Raw genomic sequence first — 27,683 nt, 5'->3', positions numbered from 1 at the left:
ATTGATTGGTTACGTCTGATACAGACAGAAAAATTGAGTTACCTGAAGTTGTCAAATTTGATATTGAAGCTGGAAAGCAACATTGTGTCCAGATGGGAAACGAGCCGTTGTTCCTCAGGACTATATTGGAATTGGTTTATTACTCTCACATGTAACAAGGTACAGTGAGAAGATCGTCCTGTATGCTGTTCACACAGATGAAATCATTACACAGTACATGATTAGAACAGTGCGGGAGATCACAGACAGCTTGACGAGGATGGAGAATTAAAAAAGCAGCTAACAGGAAATTCAGGATCATCCACTCCCCCCCCCCCCCCCCCGATGCACCATCAATAACTCACGCTGAGACTTAGGAAGCGAGATATCGGCTTTTATTGACTGGAAGAATAAACAACACTACATCCTGGGGAAAATGAGGGAGAGCAGCAGCCCACAGTCGCCTTTATACAGGGGTCTGTGGGAGGAGCCACAGGAGCAGTCAGCAGGGGGTCTGTGGGAGGAGCCACAGGAGCAGTCAGACAGGTATATCTAGTTCACCACACCCCCCCACCCCCTCCTGTGCACTGAATGCAGGTGTTCTGCAAAAGAGTCACAAAATATGCGTTTCTATTGTAAAGAAGATACCATTGTGAAATGTGACACTAGTTGGATAGTATTTAAAATCTGGTAATGATACTATGGTCTGGACTGATCTCTTTCTGTGCTCTGTGAGCCTAATTCACCTTTTAGACCATAAGATATTGGAGTGTTTTTGGAGTGTCACAAGTTTAATGTAAAAATAAAATTTATACAGTGTTAATCTTATAAAAGTGTCTGACACTTCTATATGTTTTTGGTGAATACTTTTGGTGCATCAACATTACAGTGTAATCTGGAGCTCTACACTCCATAGAAGAGTATCGGAGTTATACAGCATGGAAACAGGCCTTTGGTCCAACCAAGGAGCCTCCTAAGCTAAGTCTCATTTGCTTGATTCTTTCTAAATACTCGGCGTTTAATACAATCATTCCTCAGGAGCTGGTAGGCAAAGTGTCCTCATTGGATTGGGTTGTCGTCGAAAGCTCAGGCTGACCATTCCACACTGCACATACGTGGCTCCTCCAGGGAGAGAGTCAGGAGCACAAAGTTCCTGGGAGTGCACGTAACAGACACTCTCACCTGGTCTCTCAGAAACACCTCTTCGGTCAAGAAAGCACAGCAGCGTCTCCAGTTCCTGGAGGAGATTGAGGCGAATAAGTTTCCTCCCCATTTTAATCAATTTTTATGGGAATGCCCTGACCAGCTGCATCACGGTCCAGCTCGGGAATTGCAAGGCATCTGGCCGCAGGTCCCTACAAAGGATTGCGAGGACTGCTGAGACGATCATCGGCGTCTTTCTTCCACCCATCAGAGATATTTATCGGGAGTGCATATGCAGGGCCCTTAGTATTGTCAATGATCCATCCCATCCATCCAACAACCTCCTTGACCACCTACCTTCAGGCAGAATGTATCGTAGCATTAGGACAAGAACTGTTAGGATGGAAAACAGCTTCTTCCCCCAGGCTGTAAGACCCTGAACTCCCTGCCACCATGTATGAATCTCATAATATGAAGTCCCAGTAGTGTTAAACTGTTTGCTTTTTAACTTGTATATGCACTTTATTATTTGTTTTTATCTGTAGTAATATTATTTATTTATCTACCTATCTATTTATTTATCTTATTTAGTTATTATTTGCTTATTTTATGTAGCTTTATTTATTGTTTATTATTTGTTTCTATTTGTAGTAATATTATTTTATGTGCATGAATTAAATGTGTAGTCCACATTGGTGTGGAGGAACTTTGCTTCGTTTGGTGATATACATGTGTACAGTTGAATGACAATAAACTGAACTTGAACTTGAACTGTGAACCTGCCTAAATCTCTTTTAAAGATTGTAATTATACTGGCCTCAACCACTTCCCCTGCACTCAACGCCAGTAAGACCAAAGAGCTGATTGTGGGACGAGGGATCACAAGCCAATCCTCATAGAGGGATCAGAAGTAGAGATAGCAATTTCCAGGTCCTGGTTACCAAGATCTCTGAGGATCTAACCCAGTGTCTCCCAGCCTTTCTTAGCCCAACATCCCCAGAAAGCACCTTCATACTTGCCAAAAAGCCCTCTTAGGCACATTATACTTCCCGGCACTCCCACAGTGTAAAAACGTGTCTACCATATTCTAACATGAGAAAAATGATTCTGCTTTAAATTTTTATTTCTCTTTAAACCTAGCTTACACAGCACCCGTGCACTGTACAGCAGCTTCGATATCACTGTGATCCTTCAGCTTGATGGATTTTAGCAAGAGTTGAAATATCTGGTTCAAACTGTGACAGCAAAAGCCTGAAGTCCCCACGTGTAACAATGTCCGTGCGGTTTCTGTTTTTTTGTGAGTACGTGGTTCACCACAATGAAGCCTCTTCCAAAACGATAGGAGGACGGGAATAAAATGCAATGAAGAGCAGCTTGGCTCTTCTCCAAAGACCAGGAAACTTCCAGTGACACAAATACCACAAAAGCCAACGTTTTTGAAACGCAATTTTGCTTTTTCATCATTCTGAATTTTGATAATTTCTTCTTGCAAGCTCTCTTCCTGTTCTTCCACCTTGCAAAGAATTGGATTAATTATCCAGTCTGGAATTTCCAGATGGTTCAATTCCTTCGATTGATTCTGAAAATCCTTCTTTAGTGACTGCAGGTGTAATTTAGTACTCTCGCAAATTACTGTCTGTGAAAGAGAGTGCTATATTTTCCATGCCCGGAAACTGAGAACGTTCTTCTCCTGATGATTTGCTTATATATTTCCAATTTTCCAGTAAAAGTGGACGCTGCACTTTTTGTCTGGATTAAATTGAAATACTCACCTTGCAGTTTCATATTTAGAATTACAAACAGGAGAAAATCAGCAGGTGCTGGAAATCCAAGCAAAACACATAAAATGCTGGAGAAATTCATCAGCCCAGGCAGCGTCTGTGGAAAAGAGCACAGTTGACACTTTGGGTCAAGACCCTTCATCAGGACTGGAGAAAAAAAAGATGAGGAGTCAGAGTAAGAAGGTGGAGGGAGGGGAGAAAGATACACCAGGTGATAGGTGAAACCGGGAAGGGGAGGGCTGAAGTAAAGAGCTGGGGAGTTGATTGGTGAAAGGGATACAGGGCTTGAGAAGGGAGAATCTGATAAGAGAGATCAGAAGGCCATGGAAGAAAGAAAAGTGGGAGGAGCACCAGAGGGAGGTGATAAGGAGATAAGGAGAGAGAGGGGAAAAGGGGATGGGGAATGATGAAGGAGAGCAGGGTTGGGGGGGGGGGGAGAGGGGCGTACATTACCGGATGTTTGAGAAATCCATTTTCATGCCATCAGGTTGGAGGCTACCCAGACGGAATACAAGGTGTTGTTCCTCCAACCTGAGTGTGGCCTCATCGTGACAGTAGAGGAGGCCATGGACTGACTTGTTGGAATGGGAATGGGAAGTAGAATTAAAATGGGTGGACACTGGCAGATCCTGCTTTTTCTGGTGGAGCGTGGGGGCTCACAAAGCAGTCTCCCAATCTACATTGGGTCTCAGTGATATACAGGAGGCCACACCGGGAGCATCGAATATGGTAGATGACCCAAAGACTCACAGGTGAAGTGTCACCTCATCTGGAAGGACTGTTTGGGGCCCTGAATGGTAATAAGGTAGGTGGTGCAGGGGCAGGTGTAGCACGTGTTCCGTTTCCCTGGGTAAGTGCTGGGAGGCAGATCAGTGGGGAGGGACGAATGGATAAGGGAGTCGAATAGGGAGCGATTCCTGCAGAAAGTGGGGTGGGGGTGGGGGGAGATGTGCTTGGTGGTGGGATCCTGTTGGAGATAGTGGAAATTATGGAGAATTAGGTGCTGCACATGGAGGCAGGTGGGTGGTAGGTGAGGACAAGAGGAACCCTTGACAAGAGGTGGAGTGGCGGGAGGAGTTTAACCTGTTTGGAATATTGCAGGAAGTTTTGGCATCTCCATATGGTGAGGGATATTGTGGATTTGGCATCTCCATATGGTGAGGGACATTGTGGATTTGGCATCTCCATACGGTGACGGATATTGTGGATTTGGCATCTCCATACGGGGAGGGATATTGTGGATTTGGCATCTCCATACGGTGAGGGATATTGTGGATCTGCATCTCCATACGGTGAGGGACATTGTGGATTTGGCATCTCCATACGGTGAGGGATATTGTGGATGTGGCATCTCCATACGGTGAGGGATATTGTGGATTTGGCATCTCCATACAGTGAGGGACATTGTGGATTTGGCATCTCCATACGGTGAGGGATATTGTGGATTTGGCATCTCCATACGGTGAGGGATATTGTGGATGTGGCATCTCCATATGGTGAGGGACGATGTGGATGTGGCATCTCCATACGGGGAGGGACGTTGTGTATTTGCACCTCCATATGGCGCGGGACGTTGTGTTGCTGGAGAAGGACCTGAAGACTGATGAGAATGACAACTCATCTCAAGGCAACGAAGACAAAATGGTGGAGGAACTCAGCAGGTCAAGCAGCATCTATGGAAATGCCGAGACCCTTCATCGGGACTGAGAAGGAAGGGGGAAGATGCCAGAATAAAAAGGTGGGGTTGAGGGGAAGAGGCTAGCTAGAAGTTGATAACTAGCTAGGAAAATAAACCAGCAAACAATGGGAGAATGAGGGGGTTTTAAAAGGTATTAACTTAACTTGCAAAACATTAATCCCTTGTTTTCATTAAACATTTAATGTAGCAATGCATCCTGAGTTGCTGCACACTGTTCAAAGGCAAAGTTATTGTCTGAATCAAAGTGAATATTTTTAAGGAAGTTCTCAAAAAGAAGGTCCATCTTCTACTAACTCCCAATGGGAGAGGCTGGATAAACAATATGCTCATTTCCCATCCCTTTGCATGTGCAATTTCATTTTCTTGCATTCCTCTTTCTATATTACAGATGACAGGCAATATCTCCCATAGCATTTATTTTCTCATGACTTTTTAGTAGGCAGCCTGACATTCCAATGACATGAAACCATATCGATAAACTAATACCATAAAACCTTCAGGTAAATAAAGTGAAGAATATTTGAAATGCATTTTATTTGCATAATGTCACACTCTTCTAATGAACCGTTTGATTTTAATATGCAGGTGTTTCCAGCTTGTTTAATATAACTCTCTAAAAGTATTAATTAGCTTGGATGACTTTATTTTCTCTTCATTCAGTTCCGATCAAAATAGAACATGTTATACTAAATGCAACAGAACAACAGCTATACTTAAGTAATAGAAAGAATTTTTTTTTAAAAAGTTGGGATTTTCAATTCCAACAACTTGTGACCTTTGGCAAATTGGGACTGGGATAGAATTGGTAACAAACAACTACAAGTGTAGGAAATCTGAAATAAAACAAACTGTAGAGATACTCAGAAGGTCTGGCAGCATGTGTGGGTAGAGAAACCGAGTTTTGGAAGGAATACATATTTCCTCCCTACCCCCACACAATCTATCTTTATGTCATCAGCAACCTAGCAGTCATTTATATAGAACGTTGAGGCCCCAGCACTGATCCCTGTGACACAGTACTCATTGTATCTCAAAGTACTCAAATAAATGTATTAAATGCGATTTCCCTTCATAAAGCCATAAGTCTGATTGCCTTGAATTTTTCCCCATACTCTGCTGTAACATTTTCCTAACATTTTCCCAGCGGTTGATGTTAAAGCTAACAGATTTTTAGCAACTGCTGTGTTCTATACCTCACAGTTCCAATAGGATAATTTATTCACACTTCTGTTTACTCTCCTTTTACACCTTATTTATGATTCTAATTCGAAATAAACCTGATTCTGATTCGTTGCCATTAATTGTCCTTTAGCGCCCTCTAGTGGGAAACCCTCATCTGTTCCCAATTTTTTTCCCAATGAGAGAGGTTCCCTTTATTCTCTTCAAACCCCCCCAAAACCAGCCCACCACCAACACCACCTTTCTGCAAGTTCATATATATATATATATATACATTTTTAATTTTTGAAGGAGGGTAATTGACCTCAAATATGAAGTGTGTTTCTCTCCCCATCGATGCTGCCAGACCTGCAGAGCATTTCCAATATTTTCTGGTTTTTTAATCATAAAATTGAGACAGGAAGCGCAAAATATTCCCCTGTGGCCTTGTATTGGTGGCAATAAAAAAAGGAGGAATTTTCTATGACCTCCCAGGCTGTTCATTGTTTAATGTTTATCTACAAATTGCAAAGTGATCAAATAATAATTTCAAGACCAAAGATCACAATTTCTGTAGTTATGATGGAAGAAATGGTAAAAAGGGCATTGGTAATGATAACCTCAAAAACTATCAGATTATCATAAAAGCCCATTTCAATTACCATCGGGTGAGGAAATTTGCCACCCTTGTCCGGTCTGGCCTACAGAAGAGTCCTGACCCAGAAATGTGGATTATCCGTAAATTAAAAATCAAAGATGCAAAGGGACTTGGGAGTCCTTGTGCAGAATTTCCTTATGTTAACTTACAGGTTGAGTCATTGATAAAGAAGGCAAATGCAATGCTAGCATTCAGCTTGAGAGGCCTAGAATTTTTCTGGCAGTCCAGTCGAATTGGGAACGAGAGGGGAGACAACTCACAGGTCTGTGAGTGAGACTTATAAAAGGAGCATTCTCAGGATTTCTGCATTGTTCTGGTGGTCCAGTCACATCAGGAATGAGAGAGAAGCTACTGACAGTTCAGTGAGAGAGATTTACAAAGGGGTGTTCATGGACTTCCGGCATTTCCCAGTGGCCCAATCAAATTGTGATTCATCAGCCAGGGAAAATAAAAATAAGGCAGGGACCAGTGGAGCGGCCGTTGTGTGAGTGGACCAGTGTTGGAGTGGGGAGGCTTTGGCTCATCAGGCTTCGGTAAGAACAGGCTGGGGGAGGTAAGTATCTGGTAAGTTCTTCCTTCTTCATTCTTCCCCCGTTAGTATATAGTTACTGCAAAGAGGATGCCTCTATGGGCTTGTGTTGTGTTCGTTGTGTGAATTGTGGGAACTCTGAGAGAACTCCAGTCTCCTGGATAACCACATCAGCTGCAGCTCCTCAAAGAACATGTTAAGGAACTGGAGCTGCAGTTTGATGACCTTTGGTTCTTAAAGGAAACTGAGGAGGTGAGGAGGAGCTACGTGGAGGTGATAATCCCGAAGCTGCAGGAGATGACTGTCAGGAAATGGGCAGCCAGTGCAGAGCACCCCCGCGGCCGATCCCCTCAATAATAAGTGTACCGTTTTGGATACTTCTGGGTGGGGAGCAGCAACCACTGAGGAAGCCGTAGCAACTGGGTCTCTGGTCTGAGTCTGGCGCTGTGGCTCAGAAGGGAAGAGGGGAGAAGAGGACTGCAGTAATGATAGGGGATGTAATAGTTAGAGGAGTAGACACGAGATCTTGTGGACATGACAGAGACACCTAGTTGATATGTTGCCTCCCAGGTGCCAGGGTCAGGGGTGTCTTGAATCGGGTCCACAGCATTCGAAAGAGGCAGGGTGAGCAGCCAGAAGTCCTGGTACATTTTGGCACCATTGACATAGATAGGAAAAGGGAGGAGGTCCTGAAGAGAGAATACAGGCAGAAAGCTGAAAAGCAGGACCTCCAGGGTGAGTATCGCTGGATTGCTGCCTGTGCCACATGCCAGTGAGGGTAAAAATAGGATGATGTGGCAGATGAATACATGGCTGAGGAACTGGTGCAGAGTTTCAGATTTCTGGATCATTGGGATCTCTTCTGGGTAAAATATGACCTGTACGAAAGGGACGCATTACACCTGAACCTGAGGGGGACAAATATCCTTGTGGGCTGGTTACTAGAACTGCTGGGGAGGGTTTAAACTCGTTTGGCAGGGGATGGGAAACTGAGTGACGGGGCTGAGGATGGGGCAGTTGGTATACAAGCAGGGGCAGTGTGTAGAGAGACTGTTGGGAATGACAGGCAGATAGGGCAAAATTGCAGTTGGTGGAATGATTTGCAGTGTAACAGGGGAACAAAATCAAAAAGGGTGACGTACACAGGACTGAAGGTTTTATATTGGAATGTAAGCTGTATACAAAATAAGGTAAATAATCTTGTAGCACAGTTAGAGATTGGCAGGTATCACTGAGTTGCAGCTGACAGAAGATGAGAGTTGGAAGTTTAACATTCAAGGATAAACATTGTATTGAAAGGACAGGCAGGTCAGCAATGGGGGTGGTGTAGCTCTGTTGGTAAAAAAATTAAATCAAATCCTTAGAAAGAGGTGACAGAGGGCCCATAGACATAGAATCATTGTTGGTAGAGTTAAGGAACTGCAAGGGTAAAAAGACCCTGATGGGAGTTACATACAGGCCTCCAAACAGTAGCCAGGATGTGGGCTACAAATTACAACTAGAGATAAAAAATGCATGGCAAAAGGACAATTGGGGGGGGGGGGGTTTCAATATGCAAGTAGGTTGGGAAAACCAGGCTGCCGCTGATTTTGCATTCCAAGAGAGAATTTGTAAAATGGCTATGAGATGGCTTTTTAGAGCAGTTTGTGGTTGAGCCCTCTACGGAGATCAGCAATTCTAGATTAGGTTTTGTGTAATGAACCAGATATGATTAGGGAGCTTAAGGTAAAGAAACCGTTAGGAGCCAGTGGTCATAATATGATGGAATTTACCCTGAAATTTGAGAGGGAGGAACTAAAGTCAGATGTATCAGTATTACAGTGGAGTAAAGGGAATTACAGAAGCATGAGAGAGGAGCTGACAAAGTTGATTAGAAGGGAACACTAGCAGTGATGATGGCAGAACAGCGGCGGCTAGAATTGCAGGATAGATATATCCCAAAGAAGAAGAGGAAGTATTCTAAAGGATGATGACACCATTGTGGCTGACAGGGGAAGTCAAAGCCAACATAAAATTAAAAAGAGAGGGCATATAACAGAGCAAAAATTAGTGAAAGTTAAAGGATTGGGAAGCTTTTACAAACCAACAGAAGGCAACTGAAAAGGCTATAAGGAATGAAAAGATGAAATATGAAGGAAAGCTAACCAATAATATTAAAGAGGATAGCAAAAGTTTTTTTCAGATATATGGAGAAATATATATAAGAGATATATAAGAGAGGCGAGAGTAGATATTGAACTGCTGGACAATGACACTGGAGGGGTAGTAATGGGGGACAAAGAAATCGTGGATGAACTAAATAAGTATTTTGCATCAGTCTTCACTGTGGAAGATGCCAAACATTCAAGAGTGTCACTGGGCAGAAACGAGTACAGTCACAATTACTAGGGAGAGGTGCTTGGGAAGCTGAAAGGTATGAAGGTAGATAAGTCCCCTGGACCCATTGGTCTATGCACAAGGGTTCTGAAAGAAGTAGTTGAAGAGCCTTTAGTAATAGTCTTTCAAGAATCACAAGATTTTGGCATTCCTCCGGAATGGAAATCGCAAATGTCTCTACACTCTTCAAGAAGGGAGAGAGGCAGAAGAAAGCAAATTATAGGCCAGTTGGAGCCAATGACTAAGGACGAGGTTTTGAGGTACTTGGAGGCACATGATAAAACGGGCCAAATTCAGTATGGTTTCCTTAAGGGAAAATCTTGCGGGACAAATCTGTTGGAATTTGTTGAAGCAATAATAAGCAGGGCAAACAAAAGAGAATTGGTGGATGTCGTGTATTTGGATTTTCAAAAGCTCTTTGACAAGGTGACACACATGAGGCTACTTAGAAAGATAAAAGCCCAGGGTCTGAAATATACTAGCCCGGATAGAGCATCGGCTACTTGGCAGGAGGCAAAGAGTGGGAATAGAGAGCCTTTTCTGATTGTCTGCCAGTGACTACTGGTGTCCTGCACAGGTCAGATTTGGGACCGCTTCTTTTGAAGTTGCATGTCAATGCTTTGGATGACAGAATTGATGGCTTTGTAGCCAAGTTTGCAAATGATACAAGGATAGGTAGAGAAGCAGATAATGTTGAGGGAGCAAGGAGGACACAGAAAGACTTAGACAGATTAAGAAAATGGACAGAGATGGAATACGGTGCCTAGAAGTGTATGGTCATGCCCTTCGGCAAAGGAATAAAAGCGTGTGGTGAACTAGATATACCTGTCTGACTGCTCCTGTGGCTCCTCCCACAGACCCTGCTGACTGCTCCTGTGGCTCCTCCCACAGACCCCTGCTGACTCCTCCCACAGACCCTGCTGACTGCTCCTGTGGCTCCTCCCACAGACCCCTGTATAAAGGTGACTGTGGGCTGCTGCTCTCCCTCATTTTCTCCAGGATGTAGTGTTGTTTATTCGAACTAGATATACCTGTCTGACTGCTCCTGTGGCTCCTCCCACAAAGCGTAGACAATTTTCTAAACAGGGAGAACATTAAAAGATCTGAGGTGCAGAGGGACTTGGGAGTCCTCATGTAGGATTCCCTAAAGGTTAATTTGCAGGTAGAGTCAGTGGTCAGGAAGGCAAATGCACTGTTAGCATTCACAGAGAGGAAAAGAATATAAAAACAAGGATGTAATGCTGAGGCTTTATAAGGCACCAGTGAGGCCTCACTTGGAGTAATCTGAGTAGTTTTGGGCTCCTTCTCTCAGAAAGGATGTGCTGACATTGGAGAGGGTTCAAAGGAGGTTCACAAAAACGATTCCGGAAATGAAAAGGGGGGGGGGGGGTCCTCACTGAAACCTTTCGAATGTTGAAAGGCCAAGATAAAAGTGGATGTGAGAAGATGTTTTCTCCTGTGGGGGAGTCCAGGACCAAAGGGCACAACCTCAGAATAAAGGGACATCCATTTAGAACAGAGATGAGGAGGAATTTCTTCGAGTCTGTGGAATTTTGTTGCCACAGGCAGCTGTGAAGCCTAGGTCATTGAGTGTTTTAAGGCAGAGTTTGATAGATTTTTGATAAGCCAGGGCATGGAAGGTAAGTCTAGGCACAAGAAAGGGGTTGAGAGGGAAATGTATTCGCCATGATCAAATGTTGGAGCAGACTTGATGGGCTGAATGGCCTAACGCTACTCCTGTGTCTTATGGTCTAATATACAATAACAGCAAAGAAGTAATGCTGAGACTTTATAAGGCATTGGTTAGACTGCACCCCTGGGGTATTGTGAGCAGATTTGGCCCCTTTATCTAAGAAATTATGTGCTGCCATTGGAAAGGGTTACGAGAATTACTCCAGGTAAAAGGGTTAATGCATGAAGAGTGAAGAATAGGGGGAGTCTCACTGAAACTCATTGAATATTGAAAGACCTAGATAGAGTGAATGTGAAGAGTATGTTTCCTATAATGGGCAAGTTTTGGACCAGGAGCCTCTGCCTCAGAATATAGGGAGATCCATTTAGAACAGAGATGTGGAGGAATTTCTTTAGCCAGAGTGTAATGTATCTGAATTCATTGCCACAGATGCTGTGAAGGCCAAGTCTTTGAGTATATCTAAAGAGGACTGACAGATTCTTGCTTAGTTAGGATGTCAAAGGTTATGGGGAGAAGGCAGGAGAATGGGTTTGAGAGAGAAAATAAATTAGACATGATGGAATGGCGGAACAGATTTGATGGCCTGAAAGGCCTAATTTGGCTCCTTTGTCTCATGGACTAAATGCCATCTGAAGTGGCAAGTCACTCAGTTCAACATATTCAGATACTGCTCCTATCAGATCTTGAGCTGTAAAAAGGTTTTTAAAAAACTTCAATTTTGCCAGTTTATTTTAATTAACACTTGAATTAGCCTTTGCTGCAGTTCAGGGATGCTAACTAGGGTTATCATTATTGTTTTTCAATATTTAGCCCTATCAATTAGTAAAGAAAGAACTTCAGGCCTAAATATGAACCAGATCAGTCAGTAAATTGCACACATCAACATTTTGCAAGGCAAATTCTTATTGCGAAACGTAACGTTATAATATGTATCACCAATGGAGAATTCTGAAGGTGTTTTGAAAAAATCCCTGCAATTTCTTACATTTTCAGGTGGAGGGGATATTCTTGAAGGGAACTTCAAGAATTAATAAATAACAGAAGCAGGTGTGTACTTTACATGGGAATTTCAGTGTAATATACTTCTTGTTCAGATTCTTCAAAAATATGATTCCTTTCATCACATATCCCATAAAACATTTCATCTTCCATATGGGCGCCTCTTTTCTGACTCTCCTCGGATGTTGATCGCTCAGTGCTTGTGACATCTCTCTGGTTACTCCCAGAGACGCTGGCAGCTGGCTGGGTACTCAGACTCTGGCTGTCACTGGTGGCACTTTCGCTTTGAATTGGGTGGCTCTGTCCTTCGCTTCTAGAACAAGATGACTTGTAGCCGAGGAGGGACAAGTTGTTCGAGGGAGAGGAGCTGACCATTCCGTTGTCCTCTTGGAAGGTGGCAAGTGGAGCTATTATGTACCCTCCTGCCTTTCTGTAAATGGACAGAGAAAAGCCAGTGAAACTTTACATGAACTTTGAATTTGTCAGTTGATACCTCGCTAGGAGATGATTAAATAAATCTGTGTGTATTGGATATAAATATGCTTTGGGTCTCAGGAGTATACGTTGATGCAAGTCCTATGTCTTCTTTAAACACCAAACTCATGGACTTATGGGCAATATTAGTCAACCCCACAAGTAATAATTTCCTTTTGGAAATGACTCCTGCTTCTGAACTGTGAAAACACGTCCCGGACTCTAAATCTGACAGTGAGAATAATTACTGGCTGGAATGGATTATTTCGGAGTTTTCAAACTCTAAATTTGAAGTAGAGATCTTGATAAAGGTCTCTTTCAATATTATTATCAATGTGATATGTAACATTTCCTGAGCATGACGTGATTAAGCCACCTTTTGCTTTTGAAATTAGTTTCTTCCCCCCCCCGAATTTCACAACTTCAACAGTCAATTTGAATCTGGTAAATGGTTCAGGCTTAGTTGGGAAATGGTGTCCATTTAGCAAGATGCACAACCAGGAGAAAAGGGAAATGAAGTTTAACACCCACAAAATGCTGGAGGAACTGTGTATGGAGAGGAATAAACAACTTTCGTTTCGGACCCAGACCTTTCATCAGGACTGGAAAGGAAGGGGGAAGAAGCCAGAATAAGAAAGGGATGGGAGGGGAAGGAGTACAAACTGGCAGGTGATGGGGGAACCAGGTGAGGGTGTAGGTAGGTAGGTGGGGTGAGGTGCATGAAATGTAAAAAGCACTTTAAAAAGGAGAACTCACTTTCCATCAGAAACTGTTATGTCATTCCAGCTGGAGCACGTTTCTCCTTCATTCCCAGAGTCTTTGTGGACCAGAACTTCTGCCTTCAGGGATGAGTGACCCTCTCCGTCCAACTGTTCAGGTTGGAGTGAGGTAAGAGGGGCGTGCACATCTGGCAGCTCACTGCTTACTGTTAAGTGGTCCTTCTCGTAGTTATGAAGAGTTTGCTCATACTGTGTAACCTGTTCACAGGAGGTATATGGAGTCTGGGAGCTGGAAGAGGAAGAGAGTCAGCACTTATGCAAAATAGGTTGGTAGCATAACAATGTGAGGGCCTGGCCTGGGTTTGCTGATGCAACGTTTCAGTGTAGAAGCTTACAGGCATTGTTTGTATCTGCAGAAAAAGCCACTCTAGGAAATGTTTTTTACTAATCTAAATTATTTTAGGAACAAAGTAACTTAGTTATACAGTATAGAACATAGAATAGTATAGCACTGGAACAGGCCATGTTGGATAAAACAAATTAAACTGGTATTTAAGTGTCTTAACTGAGCTGAATCCTTCTGCCTATACAATGCCCATATCCCTCCACTCTGTACATTTGTGTGCTATCTAAGAGCCTTTTGATCACTTCTATTCTATCACTGCCATCTCAACATTTCAGGAAACCATTACTGGGGTTTAAAAAATGAAGTGGCCCACACATCTCTTTCAGAATTACCCCTGCCCCCTCACCTCATATATCTGGCTGCCTACTCTGTCTATGGCTTTCTTACAACTTCCACCAGGTCTCCCTCATCTTCAGACACTCCTGAGAAAGCAATCCACATTTTGACAACCTCTTCGTATAACATATCACTCTAATCCAGCCATCATCTTGGCAAATCTCTTCTGTACACTCTCCAGAGCCTCCACGTCTTCTCTACAAAGGGACAACATGAAGAGAATGCAATATGCCAAATGTGGCCTATCCAGACTTTTATTAGGTGTTTTGCTAGTTTAAATTATCGGCTATTCTCCAGTAACTAAGAGACTAGGTACTGAGATATTCATTGCCCAGAGTACTGTAACCAACTCTATCATTAGATGCAGAAGTTATCTTCAGTGCAGGAAAAGTTAAAAGCATGGCAACACAGCAGTTAGTAACAGCACCAACAACACGCATTCAGTTCCACCACTGACTGTAGGAGTTTGTACATCCCCCCATGACAGCATGGGTTTCCTCCGTGTGCTCCAGTTTCCTCCTACATTCAAATGACGTATGGATTAGTAAGGTCACTGGTCACATGGGTGCAGTTGGGCAGTGGGGCCTAATTGGGAAAGAAGAGCCTACTACCATGTGGTATCTCCAAATTAAAGAAAAGATGAAAAGGATGGTCGCTGGAGTGAGTGAGCCCAGATGGAGAAAACAAGGCATTTAGGTTTTGAACAAATGAGGTAAATGAAGAATACAAAATATAATTAATAAAGTTAATCTATATATTAGATTAATCCACAACAGACCAAAGAGCAGCAAACCTAATCTGGTAAAAGCAAAATTGACAATAATATCCGGACTGTCTATATTCCAAAAGTAAGTAATGTTCAAGATCCAGTCAGGTATCAACAAATCCTGAGTTACTTAAGGAAGTGGAATGCAATTGTAGGGTTTTGATTGGGAACTCGAAGCTATTAATTCTTCATGTTATAGAAACTCCAAGTTAGGAGTATCATCACTGGCCCCTGACCTGGCTTCTCCAATTTTATACAATCACAGTGAATCCTTGTATTAATAATCAGAATCAGGTTTAATATCAATGGCATATATCATGATATTTGTTGTTTTGCAGCAGCAGTACATTGAAATACATAGTAATAAAAACTATAAATTAAAATAAGATATTTATACATATTTTAAATAAATTAAATAAGTAGAGCAAAAAGAGGTGTTCATGGGTTCATTGTCCATTCGGAAATCCATTTTAAGAAGCGGTTCTTGAAACATTGAGAGTGTGTCTTCAGCCTCCTGTACCTCCTCCTTGATGATAAGAATAAGAAGCTGGTATGTCCTGGGTGATTCTTAATGATGGACGCTACCTATTTGAGGCATTGCCTTTTGAAGTTTCCTGGATGTCTGGGAGGCTAATGTCCGTGATGGAGCTGGTTGAGTTTACAACTTTCTGCAGCTTTTTCTGATCCTCTGCAGCGGCCCCTCCGTATCAGACGGTGATGCACTCATTAGAATGCTCTCTAAGTGCATCTGTAGACATTTGCAAGTGTGTTTGGTGACATATCAATTCTACTCAATCGCCTGATGAAATATAGCCACTGTCATGCCTTCTTTGTGATTGCATCGATGTGTTCAACCCAGGATAGATCCTCAGGTGTTGACACTCAGGAACTTGAAACTGCTCACTCTTTCCAGCTCTGATCCCTTGATGAGGACTGAAGTCCACAATCAACTCCTTGGACTTACTGGCATTGAGTGCAAGGTTGTTACTGCGACACCACTCTACCAGCTGATCCATCTCGCTCCTGTACGCCTCCTCATCACCATCTGAAATCTGGCCAACAATAGTTGAGTTGTCGGTATAATTATACACGGCATTTGGACTGTGGCTAGCCGCACAGTCATGGGTGTGGAGAGTAGAACAGGGGGCTAAGCACCCTTCCTTGAGCTGTGCCAGTCTTGACTGTCAGCGTGGAGGTGTTTTTCCCCGATCCATACAGGCTGTGGTCGTCTGGTGAGGAAGTGAAGGATCCAGTTGCAGAGGGAGGCACAGAGGCCCATGTTTTGGAGCTTGTTGATTAGTACTGAGGGAATGTTTGTGTTTTATGCTGACCTGTAGTCAATAAACAGCAGCTTGATGTAAGTATCACTATTGTCCAGGTGATCCAAGGCCGAGTGCAGAGCCAGTGAGATCGCAACCACTGTAGACTATTGTGGTGATAGGCAAATTGCAGCGGGTCCAGGTTCTTGCCTAGACTGGAGTTGATTCTAGCCACAACCGATCTCTCAAAGCACTTCATCACAGTGGATGTGAGTGCACTGGTTAGTGGAGTATTTCACCCTGCTCTTCTTGGGCACGGGTATGATTGTCACCCTTTTGAAGCAGGTGGGGACCTCTGACTGCAGCGATTGAAAATGTCGTTGAACTCTCCTGTCAGTTGGTAGGCACAGATTTTCAGAGCCCTACCAGGTACAGCATCAGGGCCTGATGCCTTGCGAGGGTTCACCATCTTGAAAGATGTTCTGATGTCAGCCTCCGAGTCAGAGGTCACAGGGTCACCGGATGCTGCAAGGATACAATATTCACACTCTCCCGATACCCCTTGATGCCTTTTCCACCTATAAAGTTATCCATCTATTAAAAATATTCAGTGACCTGGCCTCTACAGCCCTCAATGATAACATCATAAGTTCAACCTCTAAGTAATCCCTGTACCAGATTTCATGTTTTTAGAGCAGATGAGTGATTGACTAAATGCAAGTTATTAGTATACTAGAGATATGTCCACTTCTGAAACACCAGATATCCAAGCTAATCTTCTGTACTTTTTAACTTCTAGGATTATGACTATTATTAGAGTCAACAAATGAATACTTGGAGTCCAGATCAAATGGATCAGAAAAGTAATGTTGCCCTCTTCTTGGTTCTGAGGTCCAATAACATATTTTGTCACCACATTACGAGCTTTAGTCATAAGGCACTGGCTTAGACAAAGGTAGAGTATTGTTACCAGTTTTGCGCATCACATTTTGAAGAATATGAAGTCTTCGAAGATAGAACCAAAGAGATTTATCAGACTGATGTGATGAGAGCAGTGATGTAGATAACTTTGTGCAATTAAGGCTGTTTTATTATACTTAAATCTCCTCTGCACCCTCTCTAAAGCTTCCATATCCTTCCTATAGTGAGATGATCAGGACTGAACACCATTAGTCACTGACTTTAAAGAGAAATCTACTCACTTTGAAAGGTTTCTCTTCAAAAGAGCTGGTAAAGGCTTGATGGGCTATCTTCTCCACTCCTAAGCAATATTATATATTACACACTGTAAGATTTCACTGCTAAGGCTAATGTAATGGCTTCTGTGTAATGTTCCACTGCTAAGGTAATGGTTTATCTGTAGCAGCAATGTTTGGGTTATGGCTAGAGATAACAGCACTTTGGAGTATATGTTATCCAATGGGAGAAATGTTGTTCTTTTTTGTGTGTCTAGAAGCCGGGTTTTTCACGGTCTTTCATCAGGGGTGATGGAGAGATAGGATGAAAATGGAGAGAGTCGGAAGACCACTGGACAGAGTGGACTGAGGAGCAAGGGTCCGAGGGCCAGCGACACTCGGAGGAGGTCGATGGTTGATGAACAGCCGTATCAGTGAGCTCTAACGATGCGCAATAGTGTTGCTTCTGTTGCCATTTTCCCATGTTTGCCTTCTGTAAATAAAATCCTTTACTACTAAGGCTGCGTGTCCAGAATCCTTGTCCTTGAGACCTATCGAATCTGTTTCCTCACTTACAACAGGTGCACTGTCTGATATTTTGCGGTGCGAACTTGTAACCAGGCAACACATCACCAAGCATCCACACAAACAAGATTTCTCAGTTTGGCCGGGGCAGAAGTTGTTTTCCCCTAGACGAACATGTACTGGCCAAGCCTGAGGGTTACATATATATTTCCTCATCTTCTGCATCAATAAATCGCCTAAAACTTTGTTTTAATATCTTTTGCACTGAGTAGTAGCACACCTTTTATTCTCCTGCTGCAAATTTCACAAACTTAAGGTGAAAATCTATGCAGGATATTATTTACTTGCAAAATATGCATTTCCCCCTTTATACAAATTTCAGATTTACTACAGACCTCTGAACCAACGATTTTCATCATTGATCCACGACCCACAAGCAGGATGAATTACCTTGTTTTCAGAGGTGCTTCACTTTCCAACACTGAGGCTGGAAGTTGATGCTTTGGGAACAAGAGCTTGGTTTCTGGTGAGACGGCCGGGGCAAACTGAGTCTACAAAAGAAGACTGTCTATCAGAAAATCACAAACAAAATACATTGTAAATCAATATTATTCTTAAATTAAAAACATGCATTGTTCACCACATTAGATATGAGGTTAAGAACATCAGAGCCACCTACTTCTTATTCCACTCTTAGTGTTAATATAACGTAATGTAAGAGTGGAGTGACCTAACTTAAACTCTTCTATTATCTTGTTAGTCAGCAGTGTTCTGGTACAAAATGGACAGCTATGTGTCAGGAAGTATAGAGGCGGCTTGACCCAAATGCAGAGCTGCAGAGACAGTTTAATGGTGTGTGGTCTTTTTTTTAATAATAAACTACAAAACAATCAAGTATGAGGAACAACGAAACAAGAGAGAAGGTCAGGAGCAACTGGTTGAGGCTGGCTGGTTCGATGGGTGAAAAGGTTCTGCAGATGAGGCCTGGGGTTAAGTAGGTTGCAGGTGATGAATTGGAAATGAGTGGCAGATGATTCCTGTCAGCTGGGTGGAGACTGGGAGAGGCCTGACGGGACTCCACTCCTCCAACATCTGGCACCCAACAGCCCAGGGCAATCTGGAAGGTCCAGTAGAACTCCTTAATGGGTGTTGGGATCCTAGATGAAACTGAACAGCACCCAAGACCTCTCTTCCAGGCTGTGCCCTTCCCAGTCGACCAGATACTACACGCCCTGTCCACGATGATGTGAATCCATCAACTGGTCATCTGTGTACTCTGGACCACATTCCGCCATCCTAGAGGTGCGGACTCAAGTGCATTGAGTGGTTCGTGGGCAATGGGCTTGAGGCAGGACACGTGGATTGTATGTGTGATCCTGAGGGGCAGCAGCAGCTGGAGATGGGAAGTGATTGGATTTATGTGATGGCTAATTTTAGACACCAGTGAGCTGGGGTGAGAGCTTGTGGGAGTCAATGTGCCAGAGGCAGATCTTGGGTGGACAGCAAGACACGGTCCCCAGGCCAGAGTAGTCTGGCTGGGCAATGCTGGCAGTTGGCCTGGTGGCAATAGGCATGGTTGGCAGCTAGGATGGCCCTCTGTAACCTCTTCCAAGCATGCCAGTCACAGCAAACAACCGCTGTGGTGAATGGGACCTCCACTATCCATAGGAAACAATGATGGTTGGTAGTCATAAAACGCTTAAGAGGATAACAAAGCCATGGCAGAGGAGGCGTTCAGATTGTGGGACAGTTCGGCCCAGAGCAGATCCTTCTTCCTTGTGGAAGAGTTAAAGAAACTTTACAGAAACTTCTCCACTTGGCCCTTTTTGACTGACTGACTGTGGATGATAGCCACAGGACAAACTCACTGAGGTGTGGAGGAGGAAGCAGAGGGCTCGCCAGAAGCGGGAAAGGAATTGTGTGTCCCGGTCTGAGACAACATCCTGAGGCAACTACAGGCGAACTACATGTTGGAGAACTAGGTCCACCATTTCCGTGGCTGGTGGAAGTTTGGGGAGGGCAATGAAGTGGGCTGCCCCGGAGAACTGGTCCACCACTGTCATGATCACCGTGGCCACACCGGAATGTGGGAAACCTGTGATGAAATCCATGACGATGTGTGACCACAGGCATCATTGGACTGGGAGGGGCTGCAGGAGCCCAGGGGGCTTCTGGTGGAAGAAAAGGACTGGGCAAATTGACGGCAGTGATAAACTGACATATATTGGTGACCATGGTGGGCCACCAGAACCATGTCACAGAAAATTCAGGGTCCATCATGTGCCTGGATGGCCACAGAGGAGTGAGGAGTAGACCCACTGAAGTGCATAAGGCTGCTGGCACATACCTGTTGGTATGTCAGGTGTGTAGGTCAGAGCAGGCTCTTACTGCAGGATCTGGTTTACAAGATCCCAAATGATCAGGACAAGGATCTACATGAATGGAATGATATGCTGAGAATCGATCTTCATTTCAGCTGGCTACTGTTCTTGGAGCTGGATCAGCAGGAGGTGAAGTCGGTTTGCTCGAAGCATTGGGCACAAGGAGTCTGGTGTGGGCTCAGCTGGTGGGTCTGTTGAATGGATGAGTTTCTAGTGATCAGTTCAGATCAGCAAGGGCTCAGTGTTCCCCATTAGCCAATGCCTCCATTCTTCCAAGGCCCATTTAATGGCGAGTATCTCCCTGTCTCCTACTCTATAATGGTGCTGTGTAGAGTTAAACCAGTGCATGGGTTGGAAAGTGCTGAATTGTTGTGAGTAGAGCTAAGGAACAATAAAGATAAAAAGACCCTGATTAGAGTTATATACAGTCCCCAAACAGTAGTAAAGATGTAGTCTACAAATTACAATGGGAGGTAGCAAATGCATGCCAAAAGGGCAATGTTATGACAGTCACGGGGGATTTCAATATGCAGGTAGATTAGGAAAATCAGATTAATGCTGGTTCCAAGAGGAGGATTTTCTAGAATGCTTATGAGATTATTTTTTAGGGCAGCTCAAGGTTGAGCCCACTAGGGGATCAGCTATTCATTATTGAGTGATGTGCAATGAGCCAAAATTGATTAGAGAACTTAAGGTAAAGGAATCCTTAGGAGTAAGCGATCATAATATGATACAATTCATCCTGCAATTTGAGGAGAATCTAACATCAGATGCATCAGTGTTACAGTGGAGTAAAAGGAATTACAGAGGCATGAGAGAGGAGCTGGCCAGAATTGATTGGAAAAGAACAGTGGCAGGGTTGACAGCAGAGCAGCAATAGCTGAAAATTTTGGAAGCAATTTTGAAGGTGCAGGAATTATACATCTCAAAAAGGAAGTAGTATTCTAAAGGCAAAATGACACAATCATGGCTAACAAGAGAAGTTGAAGCCAACATAAAAGCCAAAGAGAGGGCATATAATAGAGCAAAGATTCGTGGGAAGTTGGAGGACTGGGAAGTTTTTTAAAAACCCAACAAAAGACAACTAAAAAAGTCATTAAGAAGAAAAAGATGAAACATGGAGGTAAGCTAGCCAATAATATTAAAGAGGAAACTTGAAGTTTTTTCTGATACATAAAATGTAAAAGAGATGTGAAAGTAGATATTGGACCACAGGAAAATGATGCTGGGGAGGTAGTAATGGGGGCAAGGAAATGGCAGATGAGCTTAATAAGTATTTTGCATCAGTCTTCATTATGGAAGACACTAGCAGTATGCTGGAAGTTTGAGAGTGTCAGCGGGTAGATGTGTGTGAAGTTACCATTACTAGGGAGGTTCTTGGGAAGCTGAAAGGTCTGAAGGTAGCTAAGTCACCTGGACCAGATGGTGTACACCCTAGGATTCTGAAAGAGGTGGCTGAAGAGATTATGGAGGCATTAGTAATTCTTTCAAAAATCAAATGATTCTGGCAAAACTCCAGAGGAATGGAAGAATGCAAATGTCACTCCACTCTTCAAGAAGGGAGAGAGGCAGAAGAAAGGAAATTATAGGGTAGTTTTTCAGAGCTCAGTGGTCGGGAAGATGTTGGAGTCAATTGTTAAGGAAGTGATTTGGGGGTACTTGAAGGCACATGATAAAACAGGCCATTGTCAGTATGGTTTCTGAAAGGGAAAATCTTGCCAAACAAGTCAGTTGGAATTCTTTGAAAAAATAAGAAGCAGGATAGACAAAGGAGAATTGTTGGATGTTACGTAGTTGGACTTTCAGAAGGTGACACCCACGGTACTACAGAAGTGGTACTAGCATGGTTAAAGCAGTGGCTGATTGGCAGGAGGCAAAGTGTGGGAATGAAGGGAGCCTTTTCTGGTTGGTTGCCATTGACAAGTGGTATTCCTTGGGGACTGCTTCTTTTTCATTATATGTCAATGATTTGGATGATGGAAGAGTTTGCTTTGTGGAAAAGTATGTAGATGATATGAAGATAGGTGGAGGGGCAGGCTCTTTTGAGGAAGTAGAAAGGCTACAGAAGGATTTAGACAGTTTAGGAGAATGTACAATGAAATTGGCAGATGGAATACAGCATCAGGAAATGAATGGTCATGCACTTTGGTAGAAGAAATGAAATGGTAAACTATTTTCTAAATGGAAAGAAAATACAAAACATTGTGGAGCAAAGGGATTTGGGAGTCCTCATGCAGGATTCCCCAAAGGTTAATTTGCAGGTCGAGTCATTGGTGAGGAAGGCAAATATGATGTTAGCATTTACTTCAAGAGGACTAGAATATAAAAGCAGGGATGTAAGGCAGAGGCATTTTAAAGCACTGGTGAGTCCTCATTTGGAGTATTGTGAGCAGTTTTGAGCCTCTTATCTAAGAAAGGATGTGCTGACATCGGAGAGGGTTCAAAGAAGGTTCACAAAACTGATCCCGGGATTGAAAGGCTTGTCATATAAGAAGTGTTTGATGAATCTGGACCTGTCCTCATTGGATTTCAGAAGAATGAGGGGTGACCTCATTGAAACCTAGCAAATAGTGAAAGACCTTGATAGAGTGGATGCAGAGAGGATGTTTCCTCTGCTGGGTGAGTCTAAGACCAGAGAACACAGCCTCAGAATAGAGGGGTGTGTTTTTAGAATGGAGATGAAGAGGAATTTCTTTAGCCAGAGTGTGATGAATCTATGGAATCTGTTTCCATAGGCGGCTGCGGATGTCAAGTCTATATGTATATTTAAGGCAGAGGCTGATAGCTTCTTGATTAGTCAGGGCATGAAGGAATATGGGAAGCAGGCAGGAAATTGGGGCTGAGAGGGAAAATTGATCAGCCATGATGAAATGGTGGAGCAGACTCGATGGGCCAAATGGCCTAATATATTGTATTGTCTTAAGAAGGCAGCGCAAGGGTGTGCCTTCCTCTTTGGTCTTCACTGGAAGAGGATAGCCCCAGTTCCCACATCAGATGTGACAACCTCCACCAGAGGGGACCAGATGGCAGAGAATGAGAGTGGTGGTGAAACACCTCCTGAGCTCTTTGAAAGCGTGGACCATGGCAGCAGACTAGATTGAATGTGAAGTAGGTGACTTGGTCAGGAAGGTGAGAGTAGCAGCAATTTGGTAGTAGTTAGAAGCAGAAATCTACAGCACATTACAGGCCTTTCGGCCCACAAATGTTGTACCGACCATGTAACCTACTCCAGAAACTGCCTAGAATTTCTCTACTGCATAGCCCTCTATTTGAAACCTGATAAAACGATGGTAAAAGTTGGAGAAGCCCAAGAAGCTGTGCAGCTGTTTGAGGGAGAATGGTGGGGGCCATTCAACAATGCCACACACTTTCTCTCAGTCCATGGTGATGACTTGAGTGAAAGGAGATAACCCAGGAAGGAAATGGCTGGGGTGTGGAACTGGCATTTCTCTAACTTGCAATAGAGTAGGTTTTTGAGGACAGACTGAAGGACTGAATGGCTACAACAGATGTGGTCTTGGAGGTCCTTGTAGAAGATTAGAATGTGTAGCATGTCTTAGAGGATAGACAGCCCCTCATCTCCACCTGGTGGTGCCATTTTCTCGGATGCAGTGAGTATTTGATGCGTGGGTGATCGGCTGCTCTGCAGTAAGCACACAAGTTGATTTTCCATTGACTCTCACAGTATTAGGAGGTTAAGGAAACTCTCCCTAACTGCATAGGTTCTGGAGGCAGTGTTGATGAGGATCCTGCAGCCTGAAATGGGGTTCTGACTAGTGATCTGGAGGGTCATTCCATTAGACACTTATAATGCGGAGGGCCAGAGTGGTGAACCATTCAAGGTTGTTGGGCATCTCCCAGGTAGGCTGTTCAACTTTCAAACACTCCAAGAGGCCATGATGATAATGGGCCAGCAGTGCTTCTGCATTTGAACTACACTCTGCCATGGTGTAACCCAGCACCAATCGTGAGCCTGGAGACAGATGAAGTATCCAATCCACTGCCTCTCTTCCACTTCCCAGATAGTCATGAACCCAAGTATCTCAGCAGTGAAATCCGCATACTTATTGCAGATGGTGGTTTTATGGTCCCATTTAGTGGCAGCCCAGGTCAGCGATCACACAGTCAAGAGAGACATGAACGCAGTCTTGGCTCGGTTTGTGGAATACAGAGATGGCTACAGCTCAAGGTGCAAGACGCACGGGGACAGAATGTTGTGGCATCGGGTTAGGGATCTGTTAAAGTCTTCAGGAACTAGAATCTGGGGCTCTGAGGGAGGAGGTTGACTTGCGCGGGGTTGCTGTAATGAGATGGAGAGCTGGTTGAGAGTGGCCAGCAGAAGGTCCATGATTTTCTGCCGCTTCTGGATCATGTACTTTTGTTGGCGAGTGACCTTCTTCAGGTGAGGAAACTCTGCAGGATCAATTGCTGGCTCACCCATCCTATCGGGAAATGTAGAGGAAGATTGACCCAAACACAAAGCTGTGAAGATGATTCAGCAGTGAAAGATCACTTTAATAATAAATGGCAAAATAACAAGCTACAAGGGGCCACAAAACAAGAGAGAGAATGGGAGAGAGAACAGATACTTAACATGACAAGGCAACCAGGAAACTGAAGGCTAGGAGCAACTGGTTGAGGCTGGCTGGTTCAATGTGTGAACAGGGACTATGGATGAGAGCTGGGTTTAAATAGGTTGCAGGTGATGATTTGGACATGAGTGGCATGTGATTCCTGTTAGATGGGTGGAGACTGAGGTTCAGCAAACCTAACCTGTGCAGATGCCTGAGTAGTAGTAATTTCAAGCAGCTCCTAGTCTTGGATGTTTGATCTTCATGAGCGCCCTTGACCCTGATTTCCCCTGCCAGTGCCACACATTTCTGCAGTGGGACTGAGGAGAGGAAGATGCAAAGCACCTGAACCTCATCTCTCTTGGATGAAGGAGATAGGCAGGAGCTATGCAGTTTGCTGCTGAGATGCCAGGATAAGAAGGTAACATTCTGTCAGTAGCTTGTTAACAGTAAAGTGCTCCCTATCACAATATCTTTCTCAGCAAGAGTTTATAGCTCTCCACGACATACAGGACCTTCTCCGACTTGTAGGGAGTTAATCTGGGTGACCTGCTGTAACAGGCATGGCAACCTAATTTATCTAAGTATATGAAAAAGTAAATTATGGTAAATTATTGGAATGAGAATTAGATGGAGGATATTAGATTGCGTTTAGTTTGCCATGAGAGGGAGAGCTCTTCCCTTTCCGACACCATCCAGCTGAGAAGAAATAGGTGTGTAAGTGTTTCTGTAAAAATGTAAATCATACTCAATTGTAATACCTAGCACCAACATCAAGTTTTGCAATATTTTTAAAGAGCTGCTGCATATATCTGCCAAAATATTTGAATTAAAAAAAGAACAAAGCAGAGATTTCCTACAGTTATTTTTGTCCTTCTGACAGTAATACAGATGGCCCAAGCAAGGCTGTTTGCACTTGAACTTCAGTCTTTATAGGACAGTTTATACTAAACAATCGTCTGTTTTAGGAATAAAATAACAAATCAAGTTCCTGACATTGCTTTATACCTGTCACTGCAGAAAGGGAAAACGTAAATGCTGGAACACACACAAAATGCTGGAGGACCTTAGCAGGCCAGGCAGCATCTATGGAAAAGAATACAGTCGATGTTTCAGGCAGAGATCCTTTAGCAGGACTGTACTTTCTGCCAAAGGGTCTCGGCCCAAAACATTGATTGTTTACTCTTTTCCATAGATGCTGCCTGGCCTGTTGAGTTCCTCCAGCATTTTGTGTGTGTTGCTTGGATTTCTAGCATCTGCAGATTTTCTCTTGTTTGTAATAAATACTGGTCTCACTTTAAGGAACTAGCAGCAATCTTTTAAAATATGTTCTCTTAAAAAAGACCAGTGCAAATGAAATAAATAGTCAGAATGGTGGTAATTTTCATTCTGTTGAATAAGCTTTGCATGCTAACATTCCATACGCACTTATTTCAATGTATTCACCTTGAAGCTCATTATATCTTGAACTGGTCCTCAATTACATTTCTCTCCAAAATTTATCTTCTCTCTTGGTGGAAATGTTCCAGCTTCCTCCTGATATTCACTCTAAAAATACGTCACTATTTTTTGAAAGGATTAAATCTTTTTCATACCTGTGGATAACGCTGACAAATGGCCCAGATAATCCCTCCAATGATCATCACGATCCCAATGGAACAGAAGGTACCATAGACTCCAGGCTTATCCACATTCATAATGAACATTCCAACCATTATAAGGAAGAATCCCAGGACAATAAGACTGAAGGAAAAAGTCTTGTCCTCTGCCATTTCCACTGGCCAGTGGGTCGGTTATCAGAAACAGTTCACTGAAACATGTAGTTCTTCCCCGCATTCACAAATAGACCGATGTCCGTCTGAGGTGAAGAACCAATAGCACGATCTGGCTTACTCCAATATCAACAAAAGGCTGATGTTGATGATTTTGCTGTTAAATTGGTCAGGTTACAAGTTTAGATTAAACAACTCATTTCCTCTCAGGTTTGATCCAGTCAGTTCCAATGAACACAAATACCTCTATAAGTTCACATACCACTGGTGCTTTATTGCACGTAGCTATAACCTTCCCTCCAGGCTTTTATCAAGTAGAAATCTATTCAATAATTCTCCATGCTTACAAAACTATTAAATAGTATTATTCAGATGAAGAATTTCAATCTTATAAATGCATACAGGTTTTGACAGTCTGTTTTACGAATGTTCACTTTGCAGGAGCAAGGGAAGTGTTTGAAAGGAAAACCTGTTTAGTGCCCAGAGTTGCAGGGGTGTAAGTGGCGTGATGTTGTTAGTTAGCTATTTCCATTCAAAATATTTAACCTTTTAAACTTCTAAATTTGAATGTACTGTACATTCTGCATCACAGCAATCTGAACGAGAAACCATGCCAAATGTACTGCTAGGTTTGTATAATTTAATAGATAAGATGTTGAAATATTTGCTGTTATGCACTAAGATATATGACTTTCTTTTGCTTTTTTTCCATTGCTGATTATTTATAATAACAATAAAGCTGCATTGTGTTAATCAGACCATCTCAAGGTGCTTAAAAGCCTTAATGTGGAACAGAAAGTGACTTTTAAATATCTTCCCTATTTATAACTTTCTAGAGAAAGAGTTTACAGATTCAAGTCCCCAGAGAAAGCAAAGAATATAGAACAGTGTAGTGCAATGCCCTTCAGCCCATAACGTCTGTGTCCACCCTGAATCAAATCTAAACTAACCCCATTTGCCTGCGCAAAGTCCATATCTCTATTCTTTGTCTGTCAATGTGTCTGTCTAAATGCTTCTTAAGCATTCTTATCACATCAGCTTCTACCACTTCCCCAGAAGTGTGTTCAAAGCACCATTACTCTCTGTATATAAAAAAGCTTGTCCTGCAAATTTTCCTTTACACTGCCCCCACCTTAAACTTTTGCCATTCAATATTTGACTGAATATTGCAGCAAAAAAACTGTGACAATCCACTTAACTATGCTTCATATAAGTTTATACCTTATTTAGGTCACCCACCCCCCCCCACACGGCCTCCCACACTCCAGTGAAAACAATTAATTT

General features: G+C 43.1%; 1 protein-coding gene and 1 long non-coding RNA gene across 2 annotated transcripts; one reads left to right on the top strand and one right to left on the bottom strand.

Annotated features, from left to right (window-relative positions):
• Positions 1-5,228: 5,228 nt before the first annotated feature.
• On the bottom strand, positions 5,229-26,841 carry bsnd (barttin CLCNK type accessory subunit beta). Its single transcript, XM_073062866.1, has 4 exons — positions 26,223-26,841; positions 18,126-18,226; positions 13,246-13,497; positions 5,229-12,445 (listed from the first exon to the last, which is right to left on the bottom strand). The coding sequence occupies exons 1-4, from the start codon at positions 26,397-26,399 to the stop codon at positions 12,073-12,075; spliced, it is 903 nt and encodes a 300-aa protein (XP_072918967.1). The 5' UTR covers positions 26,400-26,841; the 3' UTR covers positions 5,229-12,072.
• On the top strand, positions 13,045-17,626 carry LOC140736868 (uncharacterized). Its single transcript, XR_012101015.1, has 3 exons — positions 13,045-13,158; positions 13,276-13,377; positions 17,429-17,626. It is a non-coding gene; the product is annotated as an uncharacterized lncRNA (long non-coding RNA).
• Positions 26,842-27,683: the final 842 nt, after the last annotated feature.

The sequence above is a fragment of the Hemitrygon akajei genome, chromosome 12 (assembly GCF_048418815.1).
Source record: "Hemitrygon akajei chromosome 12, sHemAka1.3, whole genome shotgun sequence".
NCBI lineage: Eukaryota > Metazoa > Chordata > Chondrichthyes > Myliobatiformes > Dasyatidae > Hemitrygon > Hemitrygon akajei.
The sequence above is the reverse complement of the archived record's forward strand: the minus strand, read 5'-3'. Positions and strand labels throughout refer to the sequence as shown.